The sequence below is a fragment of the Oncorhynchus keta genome, chromosome 25, assembly GCF_023373465.1.
Source record: "Oncorhynchus keta strain PuntledgeMale-10-30-2019 chromosome 25, Oket_V2, whole genome shotgun sequence".
Taxonomy (NCBI): Eukaryota; Metazoa; Chordata; class Actinopteri; order Salmoniformes; family Salmonidae; genus Oncorhynchus; species Oncorhynchus keta.
In genome coordinates, this window is record NC_068445.1 from 16636042 (window position 1) to 16648507 (window position 12466).

Below are 12466 nucleotides of genomic sequence, written 5' to 3' on the forward strand. Positions count from 1 at the left end.
GGCACAGTCAAGTTAGTGTATGTAAACTTCTGACCCACTGGAATTATGATACAGTGAATTATAAGTGAAATAATCTGTCTGTAAACAATTGTTAGAGAAATTACTTGTGTTATGCAAAGTATATGTCCTAACCGACTTGCCAAAACTATAGTTTGTTAACAATAAATTTGTGGAGTGGTTGACAAATGAGTTTTAATGACTCCAACCTAAGTGTACGTAAACTTCCGACTTCTACTGTATTCATCACATTGTAATATCAACATTTCTGGTTTTATCTTAGAACACCTAAATAAGCTGGTGGACATAGTTTAGAGAACCAACAGCACAATGCAAGGAGCCAATAAGGTGCATATCTGGGCCATAACTGGCCTGATGGCCGTCCTCACTATGTTCTTCAACCTGTACATCTTCCTGATGAGCCTAAAGAGCTACAGGCAGAACAAACACTTGACCACCAGCACAGCTCTGTCTGTGGCCAGTTGTGCCCACCAGCTGCTCTGCAATCTCTGGATGACCATCGGCAACATAAGACTGCCGACTGGCCACAGACAGGACTGCCGACTGGCCACGGACAGGACTGCCAACTTCCCCATCATGTGGACCACCGCCTCCCTGATCTTCTAATAGAGCACCGAGTTGGTGATTGAGCCCATCCGCTGCTACACCAAGATCCAAAGGCCATCGTGAAGCACTGTAGTCCTGGTCATCCCTGTGTGGTCTCAGAACCTGTCTGCCCATGTGGACTGTTCTCGTCCCTGAGAATAACACATGAAAACAAGAACTGCTGTGCCATCATGTCTAATGACAACGCGTGCATGATACAGATCACCATTTATCTAGTCCTCTCTGACATCATCCTGGGAGTACTGATGCTAAAGTGTTGCATATCCATCTTTGTTCACCTGGCCATCCATCTCCAGCACATTAAGACCAGTACTAATGGTTTCCACGCGCCTAAGATGGACTCTGAAATGCGGGTGATAACATGACCCTGGTACTGTTGGTTGCTCTATATGTACTATCAGGTAACGGTGAAGAAAGAGAATGCCATTGTGCTCTCTTTACTCTTCTATATCACTTTCAGTGCCTTGGTTCTTATGGTAAGAAGAACTTCTGGAAGGTTCTCCTCCACTCTTACAATGTCTGCCTGGATGAGTTTCCCTGTCGGTCCTGGCTGAAGGTACCAGAGACCAAATGCAAAACCAGCTCTGCTCACAGTCGAACACCGAGGTCAGACCAGGGTAGGCAGTGAGCTGTCGTACATTTAACGTGTTTGGATAGTATGGGTTTAGAGCCATCTGCTTGTCTGACCACTTTACTTCATCATGAGGTTAAATGAGTTTCTTATTCTTCCAGTCATAAAACTATGATAGCTTAAAAACTATTTATCCACATGTTATTTTATAATAGCCCTGTCTCTGTTTAATGTTGTTATCAGCTTAATTAAGCAGTTTTTATCATGGGTGTAGTTATTAAGTCATGATAATAAACAGAGTAGTTCAAGCCCTGGATGCTGATTGGCTGAAAGCCATGGTATATGAGAGAATATGGAGGCGAAAGAAACCTGTTTATAATAGCAATAAGGCACCTCGGCGGTTTGTGCTATTTTTGCCAATATATCACGGCAAAGGGCTGTATCCAGGCACTCTGTAAGAACAGCCCTTAGCCGTGGTATATTGGCCAAATACCACATCCATTCGGGCCTTATTGCTTAAATAACCTCCTGTGTCTTTTGCCATTATAGATTAAGATTTACAGGCCTTATTAATATCATGGCTAGTCATTTTGGGGCCTTTGCCACAGCCTGTTTCTCTGATCTCAACAGCTAATATCCCGTGTGTTTCTGAGAGCATAGCGAATGGGATTAAAATGGTTCAGTAAATTGTTCTGACATCTATAACCAGGTCATTAGCATAACAACCAAACAATACACTCCACCAATCAAACTGCATTTGAAGTGTAAACAAATATTTTGCTGAAAATCTGTGCCATGTATAGTGGATGAATACATGTTCTGTAGAACCTCTGCTCACAAATCTAAAATATTAAGACTAATATGTGACAGCCATATGATCTTTCATAATTCGGCAACACTGACAATACCCCATTGCTACATTCCCTCTAGCACCATCTAGTGAAGTCTAATTTGGAGGTACACAGGGGTATTTCTGATCATTCAACTGCACTTAAAGGAAAACTCCACCCCAAAAAACATTTTTTTTGTTATTTGTTTCATTTAGTCCCAAAATGATTTGCTTGTCTGCAATCAGGTTTTCAAGATATGTAACTTTCAAAATACAGAAATCATCCCTGTATGATGCAAACTCAAGTTAGTTTTTGGGTGGACTTTTCATTTAAGTCTACTTCTATCTATTGGTCAATGGCTTCTATCTATTGGTCAATATTGACGATAAAAACCAGGTCTCGTGAAACTCGTCCATGGATGAGCAAATATCACAGGGCAGCCTGGAAGCATCACTTCTTTAGTCATGTGACCCAGGGACTGCAGGGAGAGTGATATCCTGTCCCCCCAGTATCTGACAGGAAGGAAGAGGCCATTAGGAGGCCAGATTACCAAGACCAGTATCTACATATCACACAGTGCCTACTGCAATAAATTACACTTGTAGTAAAACTCCCTCCCCAGCCCAGGCAACACTACTGTACAGAAACAGGCTGCTTTCACATATAGGGAACAGTCTTGTGTTATACTACAGTCCACGTAAAGAAACAATGTTGTGATCTTGATACATTTAATGAAGAATGTTCTCTTTCTCAATACACAACATAAAAATAAAGCATGAATATGACTGAAGCACAATTACATGCAGAACCTCTGGTATCTCAAGGAAATTACTGCCAGACATAAATTCTCACATTCCACATCACTATTTACCAGAATTAAAATTAGGCTTTGTGTGACAGAATGAAAAGAATCTCACTGTCATACCATCTCACCAGACGTCAAGGTCCTTCATTATCCTCTCAATTATCGCATAATTATTCATCAAAAAATATATAATGAAGTCCCAACTAGTGCCTGATATGTCCTTGATAAGAGATAAGGGATGACAACGGCAATAGATATGAGTACAGGATAATGATTCTGCTGAGGACAGAGACTGGTTGTCTAGCCTTCTGTAACGATACCTTCAACAGAGCAGTTTGTTAAATTCTTTATTTTTGTTTGGTCGGATTTACAAGTGTTATTGGTAAAAAATATATATATTACATCTCTTCATGCTACTATAAAGCTTTAAATCTCTTTACAAATATCTGTTCTGATCATTGTTAGAAAAACTCATTTAAAAAGGGTTTAGATCCCTTCTAAAATATCTTTGATCCCTGGAAATAGTCTAACCTAAAATACTGACTCATTCTTGCACTACATACATGAAAAGGTCATTTCTGAAATTCTGAAAGATTACATGCATAGATGAGCAATTCAGAGGACAAAGAGAGCATTGCATTGTTTTGAAAATAACAACTATATGGAACCGAATAATAAAAGACAATGCATACATTGATATATAGATCAAGTTGAAATGTTCACTGTTGAAAGTAGACCGGATGTAAATGACCATGTCTCCATCTGTCCAACTCAAATTGCTTGATGAACGCATACCAATTAACTTGGAAATCTTTCAAATAAGTTAAAGTAATACAACAATGAATCAATAAAAGCGTAATAAAATGAAACTATGAAATGCACCAGGACTTGGGAGAAAAAAAAATACCTGCCAACTTTAAAACAGATTATTGAGTTTGTGCCATACCGTGTTAAAATGACAACTTGCTAAATATATCAAGCGGATTTGTATAGAAAGCATGAGTTCAAGACATACAATATTTTGTTTTTTATAAAACGTCAAAAATATACTATTTAAAAAAATCTAATTTACAAGAATTCCTTCCAGTGCATGTCTCTAAAGATTCTGAAATCATTGAGGTACTATCTTAGTGTGCTTTCATCACACAAATATGTAATGCATAGTTACTCAGTATTTATGAGTTAGCCAAGGTTATTCAATGTGACTATCGTCCACAAATGTATTTGGGGGAAAGTTCCATTTTGATTACAAATCTCAATTCCCCCCAAAAGGACTACTACGCATGTACAACCTATGGTCTATGACTGGGTCGAGGGAACCAAAAAGTCATCCAGGGTCACAACCATAGATTTAGACTATATAATAATCAACAACAATAGAATCAAAGTCTGTTGAAAATCAGTTCTGTGTCACAGACCATAAATTCCCTGCTCTTGATCAGCAATAGTGATTCTAAAATAAAAAGGTTTTCACCTAGCTATATCACATAATAAAACATGAAAATGCAGTCACCGCTTGTGCTTTTCTTGACGAATGCCCAAAACAGTCACTGGAAATTATGAAGAGTCCAGTGTGATTCCAACACATAATGACAAAAGACAAAATTGAAGCTTTGGTCATTCCTTATCCTTGCAGTGATATTCCCAAAATATATACTACACTATATACAACAACATCTCAAAGACCCTTGGGAAATATGCTAAGGTCATTGTTATTATTGCTTTTTCAGAAATATATACACTTCCCAAATCATGAATTAAATCCACCTTTATCCAATTCCCCATTCCCAGGAAACTAGACTATAAATGGACTCTCCTCAAAATATGAAAAGGCGTGTGACCCAATGCACCACGGCTTACAAAGACATCTGTCACACTCCATTTTACAACATACCATTCAATTACTTTAGTATGGAAACAATTATGCTTCTGTTTCTTAGAGATTCACACACAACACGTACCCAGCTTGTTGGAATAACTCGTAGTAAGTATCAGAAATATCAATTGTTGACATGTAATTCTGAAGTACATAACAGCTAAAAGTACTGGTCCTGAAATAGTACTGTAATAAAGTGCTACAGTACCACAAGGTGAACCAAACCCTTTTCCCAGGCAGCAGGTCTCTGAACCAGATGAGAGGGGCTGTCCGGGTGGAGGATCCTCACTGAGGATTATTCTCGTAGGAGCCAGGGAACATAGACTTCCTGGTTTTAGGAGGAGGTGGAGGGGGCTTGCTGTCAATTTTCTGAGGCAGAGGAGGGTGGAACTATGGAGAGACCGGGGAAAAAAATGATAATGTTAAAAATATTCTGTTTCACAATGTGCATTTTACAAAAAATATAGATGTTTTCAGCGAAGATATACCTCAAGGGAGTTTTGGGAGATGTCAAACATCTCATGGGGATGTTTCTTTGGTGGCATGGGTGGGGGTGTTCCGGGAGTGTCAGTGGTGGCATCATTATCACCGGGGAGAGATGAATAAGCTGCAGAGAGAGAGAGTGACAAAACACACACATTTTAGGCTGCATGACAGCTAAAACTATTTGTGTGTGAACTACATGGACAAGAGGTCAGATATCCTACATATGTCTGTGTGCAGAGTGAAGCTGTAAGCATCTCTTTAAGGATGTGTAGGATAGGCAGCTTTGTAGGTATGCCTTGTGTGTAACTAAGCTACATACTGGAGCTGTGAGGAGTCTGAGGAGAGGCTGGCAGGGGGCTGAGTGGGTTGTCAAGGCTGAGGTGAGAGGAAACACCCTGGAATAGAGATAGGGTCAGGCGACGATCCCCAAACTGCAGACTTTTGGGTCTCTGCGGCTTCTCTGGAAGGGTCTGCTAAGGAGTAGAGTACAAAGATACAGCCCTCCTTGAAATCACAGTCAAGTAATTACTGTGAATGTATTAGCCATTTGTGCCTTAGTGCATGAGCCAAAAACAGTTGTAGTTACCTCATCTATGTCTGGCTGTCTCTCCACTAAAACCTGTGACTTGCTCACACTCCATTCTTTTCGGTTCTTTCGACCGATCCGGTTGTCATCCTCAGAGCGGGACAACATCGAGGCCCGGCGATCGTTGGCAGTGTCACGGGACAACAGTGAACTGATGATGGATATCAGGACAGGGAGAGAGACAAGGGGGAGGTGTACAGTTAGAGGATTATACTGGCATGTGCAACACTTCAGAATGTCACACTGTGAGATGTGGAAAAGCACAGACAAATATTCCTGACAAACATAGCAACACAAATAGACTACACCAGACTACACTAGCCCAAGAGGGAGACAAACACAGGAAGGGAGGAGGGAGGGTGGAGGGGGACTGACTCCTTGGAAGAGGGAGGGAGGGAGGATGGAGGGAGTGGAGGGACTGACTCCGGGGAGGGGGGAGGAAGGAGGAGGGGGACTGACTCCTGGGAGGAGGGCCGGGAGGGTCCGTTAGAGGAGGTGGAGCCGCTGGAGAGGCCTGAGGAGGTGGTGGAGACAGTGGACATGCGGCGCAGGGTGGAGGACAGGATGTAGGGCATCACTACAGAGCCCACACGACTCTTCTTCCTTTCAGTGAGAGAGCAGGGCTGGGACACACAAATGGGATTAAACATCATCAGGAAACTTGGCAGGGGCTAAGCGGAATGACAGGCAAAACACTAACAACAATAGAGTGCCTTAAGCAAGATTTATGGTCCTGCAGCAATATAATGTACACTCTGCTTTGAATGAGGGAAGTTTGATAGGGAGGCAGAGGAGCCAATAGCTACATTTATCACAATCTTACATTAAATAAGAGTTTGCCATTGGAAACTGACCAGGGTTATGACGCCGTAATGCTTCTCCACTCTCTCCCGCAGGTCTGAGAAACAGGTGAGCAGGCGGTTGTGTAAGGGCTTCAGCTGCTCCGTGGATTTCTCTCCGTGGATTCGGATGCCATCAGCCAGGAGAGGGATCTGAGGGGAGAGGAGGAGGGAGCCTCTGTTCTTATAGCAGGTACTGTATGTCTAATTACAGGTTCAATAACAAGGAGAGAATTACAATTTACCTGGAGGGCAATAAGATGTTTGAGGACCTCAATGCTCTCAAGGTCATCTGGGTGTTCATGCATGTAGGTGTCAGTGAAGAATGCCTGTAGAGACAGAAAGGGGGTGGAAACAAGTTTAGCATTTCGAGACATGAAGATGTTGTCATATGCACATTAAATATTAACTAAAATAACAGTGACCTAGAAAATAAGAATATCAGGTTACAAATCTTCAATGAAATGTGAAACAAAATTGTATAGGATTCAAGCTCCTAGGTAGTAATAGTCAAGTGAAACCTTCTCGTAGTTGGAGTAGCCACCCATGACGGCAGGGTCAACAATGCCATTGAGCATCATGGAGAGTGGGTGGACGGACGTGGAGCTGTCACAGGCCTGCTGCTGCACCAGGTTACTGAGCTTCTCATTGGCCATCTCCATGGTCTCCACAGCATTCTGCAGAGGGCTGATCTCCTCCTGACCAGTAGGAAAACCAGGAGAGGTGAGGAGACATCAAAGTGTAAAAGACCAAATTGGGTGAGTAGGAACTATTTGCTATGGGTGGTAGAGGTAGGTAGTAGTCCTCAACAGTGTTTAGATTAAACATACAGCACATTAACACCAGTAAGTTTGTATTACTGTAATTTCTATCAGTAATGATGATGACACTTACAACAGAGATGGACTTCACTTCGAACCATTTGAGAATCCCTGGGAAGTGATAGGTTGTGATGTAAGTTGTCCTCTCGATCCACATGGTCTGTAATATGAGGCGGAAAATATGACGACTGAATGGTCAACAACACAAATGTTTTGAGCAACAACCTCTTGTATTCAACTGCTAATCAAAAAGGAACACCTATGTCAGAATGCTGTTGATTGACTACAGATCAGCGTTCAACACCACAGTGCCCTCAAAGCTCATCACTAAGCTAAGGACCCTCGGACTAAACACCTCCCTCTGCAACTGGATCCTGGACTTCCTGACGGGCCGCCCCCAGGTGGTAAGGTTAGGCAACAACACATCTGCCACGCTGATCCTCAACACTGTGGCCCCCCAGGGGTGTGTGCTTAGTCCCCTCCTGTACTCTCTGTTCAGCCACGACTGCGTGGCCAAGCACGACTCCAACAGTTTGCTCATGACACAACAGTGGTAGGCCTGATCACTGGAAACGTAAGACAGCCTATAGGGAGAAGGTCAGAGACCTGGCAGTGTCGAGCCAGGACAACAACCTCTCCCTCAACATGAGCAAGACAAAGGAGATGATTGTGGACTACCGGAGAAGGAGGGCCGAACACACCCCCATTCACATCGACGGGGCTGTAGTGGAGCAGGTTGAGAGCTTCAAGTTCACATCACCAAAAACTATCACAGTCCAAACACACCAAGACATCGTGAAGAGGGCACAACATCTTTCGCCCTCAGGAGACTGAAAAGATTTGGCATGGGTCCCCAGATCCTCAAAAAGTTCAACAGCTGCACCATCAAGAGGTAGTGCGTACGGCTCAGTACATCACTGGGGCCAAGCTTCCTGCCATCCAGGACCTATATACTAGGCGGTGTCAGAGGAAGGCCCAAAAAATGGTCACCTGCCACCCAAATCATAGACTATTCTCTCTGCTACAGCACGGCAAGCGGTAACAGAGCGAGTCTAGGTCCAAAAGGCTCCTTGACAGCTGCTATCCCCAGGCCATAAGATTGCTGAACAATTAATCAAATGGCCACCTGGACTATTTACATTGACCCCCCCCCCCCTGTTTTTACACTGCTGCTATGCACTGTTTATTATCTATGCATAGTCACTTCATCCCTACCTACACGCATATTGACTCGGTACCCCCTTTATATAGCCTCGTTACTGTTATTTTATTGTGTAACTTAAAAAATAAAAAAAAGTTAATTTTTGTAAATATTTTCTTAACTCTATTTCTTAAATTACATTGTTGGTTAAGGGCTCGAAGGTAAGCATTTCATGTGACAAATAAAAATGCATTTGATTGGAAAAGGGCTACATTCCTGAGTTTAGAGTGTGTGCGTTGAATGGAGGAATTAGTCTTTGTTAGGGCTCTGCAGCATGGTGAGTCTGAGCTGTGTGCCAGGTACTCACTGCAAATTCATTGTCGGGGTCCTTTGCGCCTTTCCTGAAGGGTCTGGAATACTGAAACTGGTCCACTTCATTGGTTCTGTAGTAGCTGGGAGAGGAAGAGGGACAAACAAATTAGTTGCATGAGGAAGAACTAAGAAAATGTATTCAACCACAAGCTGTTGTGTTCCTTACTTCAGGATCTGCTCAGGAACACCCTTGTCTTTGAACTGGGCGGGCACAGTAAGGACTGGCTTGACTGTAAAACACTGGATATCTGTGAAGAGCAGGTAAGGATAGGACTGTGTATTATTAAAAAACGAAAACCTTTTTAGTGCTGTAGGGGGAAACGGAGACGGGGGCCAGTGGATTACTGGCTCAAAATTGTCCTTGAGAAAGGTATAATAAGACTTACCTAGAAATGGGAAATACATCAACTGAATAATGTCCTGACTAGAAGCATTAACACCAATTAACATTTAAATAGCATTCATAGCTGGGAGCGTGAGGACATGCTGCAACAGGCCTAAAGGATACGCTGTCCTTGGGAGTTACAGATGTTGTCCCCAGGGGGCGCTGTGCTGGTCATCCTGGCTGCGTTGGGGAACTGCGACAGCAGCTTCAGACTGAAGTCCTCCAGCCACTCGTACTCCTTACCACGGTAGATGAACACTTTGTTCTGTATGAGCAAATCCGTTCACAGATATGGTGAGCCTCCATATACGGTAGCAAATTAAATGTGAACGATAGGATTTCATTTGAACGTTGTTATTGAATGACATGCTACAGAAGATGTCAAAGATGGACTGTGGTCGACAGGAACGTGCCACTGCACTGTAGAAATAGACGTGCGTCTGCCAAATGAAGGCTATTCAAACCGGAACCTGACAAGATCATGGAAGGTGTTCAATCCATAGAATCCCCCACTGCTTTATGGAACTGATAACTAGTATCGCCTGCATGCTACATCATCACCGCGAAACATTTTTAATATTGACTAGCATTTCATTTTATGGAGAGTTCCATAAGTAAAATGAATAAAAGGCACATAAATATAAATATCTCAGGCAAATGAGACAGAACTTGAAATGTGCTATGGAGGCTGGATTTCTGAAAATGCGTAATAATCTTACCCTGAGGAAAGTGGGGAATCCAAGGCCATAGTATCCCACAGCAAAGTATTCTGGCTGAGGCCGCATGGCATGCATTATATTCTCATAGAACTGGGCTTGCTGTTTCTGTGTACAACAGTAGGGAGAGTATAGAGGCTGTAGTGACAATGAGCTAAATTAACAGAGCCACAATCAGGAACAAAGATAACATACAACAGGAAACACTTAAAATACTGTAGAAGCTAACCAGTTCCCTGTGCACTTAATTTAGTTAAGTGTCAAAAATGGAGGATCCATAATGAACATAGATTCATAGCAGTGTAGAAAAACAACGTTTTTGTACAACTCCACTGCAGATAAGGACTGTTGAATACCACGATGACACAGTATTTACAAAAACATGACTTAAAATAGAGTATCACTGCATAATTAACTGAATGTTACTTCCTAATGGCAGATGCCAGTATGTCAACCGGCAATGCATGAGTGGGACTATTGGATAAAAAGGTTTGACGCAAGTGTGGCAGCAACTCTGATATCTTCCCCATTTCCTCAAATTGTTTCTGCAGTAATGGGTTGTTTTTTTTCTTCAACTATCACTGTCATTTGGATTGAGCTAGCTGAAATGACTTTCTGTCTTAGACAAGACATGGTCGTCCTAGCCATTGACAATGTATCGTGAACAATTTATTGGCATAATTAACTCCTAGTCTTTGTGGGCACTGAAAAGCCTGTTAGTACAGCAGTTGAACTAGTCCTATTGAAAAGGCCTCACACTAAATTTGCAGTGGGCTATCCCTTTCTGGCATTGTAAGTGGAACCTTCACAAGCATTTTTTTTTTTACATGTAAAAACTAAGAGGATAATCATTTTTGGTTTTACTGTTTGCATGTTTTAGGGACAATTTATATTTAGTGGTGACAATATTCTGATTAAATCGCAAGACTAAAACACGATAGCAAATGATAAAGTCCTCTTACCAGCAGCTGGCTCAGCTCCATGAAGTCGAACATCTGGTTCTCGTGCATCTTTGCCAGCTGTTTACCCATCTCAATGGCTTTCTCCCACATCTGAACAGATAAATGCAGCAGTTGGTAAAAAGACACGAGATGTGAACATGGTTTAGACATCACCATCTGTCCTTCACTAACACCTCTTTTCAATCAAACCCCGAACAGCAGGTTTAATCATTGATGTACTGTGGTGAACAGAAGAAATGTTTAGCCTAACCCAGAAATCTGGTAACCGTGTTTGATTGAATATGGCCCTCAGCTTCTTTTGCAGCAAATGAAACAGACACAAATATTTCTGACAGTAGCTCATATGGTATGTTCAGGGGTAAGTAGCATATGATCTCTGACTACATATGCTGTGAAATATACTGGCACCCTTGCACGATTCCCAATTTCTTCTCGAATAAGTTGAAATTAAAAAAAACTTTTGCTGTTCATACATGTATTTGTTTGATTCACAACAGCACAGAACCAAAGCATTTCATAAAAAGTCCCAACATTATCTACTTTACAAGGTAAAAATAGCCATTCAACAATTTTTGAAAAGAGAAAACAGAACATTCTGCTCCATTGCAAAGTGGAAGGGTGACAATATATTTTACCACATATGTACATCATGCTTCCTAATAGGGTCACTGGGTGAGGGTGGGAACTCACTTTGCCCTTGTCCAGGTTACAGATGATCTCCTGGAAGAGTCTCTCTTTGAGCTCCTGCTGGGTCCAGACATGTTTGCCATGACCGGGGATCAGATGTGGGGCACAGGGCTTGTCAGACCACTGAGGAGGGCAATATATACAATACACAAAGTGCATTTAGTTTTCTAGTAATGTATGTTATAGTATGTTAACTGGAATTTTAGGGAAATAAGCCAAAGACTGTTGTTTTCATTGAAAGTCGAATTGAATGTTAATTTGACTGAGACCTCGAGGAGTTCGGCGTGAAGTAACAGGGTGTATGCTGCCTCCGTGTAGTTCTCACAGACAAGGTGCAAATCCCTTAGCTTGTACAGATACCTGAGGACGAGGTCAGTATTTTAGAGTGATATCTAACAGATAGTAGGTAGAATCTACCGCACACCCAAAGCTGATTTGTAAAGGTGCTGGAGGTAAAATGCAAAACTGGAGAAACAAAGAAAATATAGTCTCCGCACACTTCCAGTCAGATGTACATTTATTTGAACTATAGCTGAGCTTTCGGTCAGTCGACCTTGCTCTGAAGAAGGTCGGCTGACCCGAAAGCTCAGCTATAATTAAAATCAATTTGCATCTGACTGGAAGTGTGCAGAGACCGTTTCCTGTTTCTCCAGAGTGATAGCTAACAAAATGGGATCCAAAGAAGAGTATACATTGAATCATCGGTCTCACCGAATGTAAATGTCTTCCCGCTTCTTCTCCTTGTAGAAGTTCTGTCACAACCAG

The 12466-nt window shown here is 42.1% G+C and overlaps 1 protein-coding gene across 1 annotated transcript in view; it reads right to left on the minus strand.

Moving 5' to 3' along the window:
* Positions 1 to 3161: 3161 nt before the first annotated feature.
* LOC118358302 (dedicator of cytokinesis protein 5-like) overlaps positions 3162 to 12466 on the minus strand; it is a 34401-nt gene continuing 25096 nt past the window's right edge. The window contains 17 exon segments of the mRNA XM_035735948.2: positions 3162 to 5096; positions 5195 to 5313; positions 5512 to 5665; positions 5779 to 5929; positions 6238 to 6401; positions 6633 to 6770; positions 6863 to 6946; positions 7139 to 7315; positions 7512 to 7598; positions 8947 to 9031; positions 9118 to 9199; positions 9460 to 9601; positions 10056 to 10160; positions 11015 to 11104; positions 11705 to 11824; positions 11971 to 12061; positions 12413 to 12453. Of these exon segments, the coding sequence (XP_035591841.2) occupies positions 4992 to 5096; positions 5195 to 5313; positions 5512 to 5665; positions 5779 to 5929; positions 6238 to 6401; positions 6633 to 6770; positions 6863 to 6946; positions 7139 to 7315; positions 7512 to 7598; positions 8947 to 9031; positions 9118 to 9199; positions 9460 to 9601; positions 10056 to 10160; positions 11015 to 11104; positions 11705 to 11824; positions 11971 to 12061; positions 12413 to 12453 (1935 nt within the window). The 3' untranslated portion in view covers positions 3162 to 4991.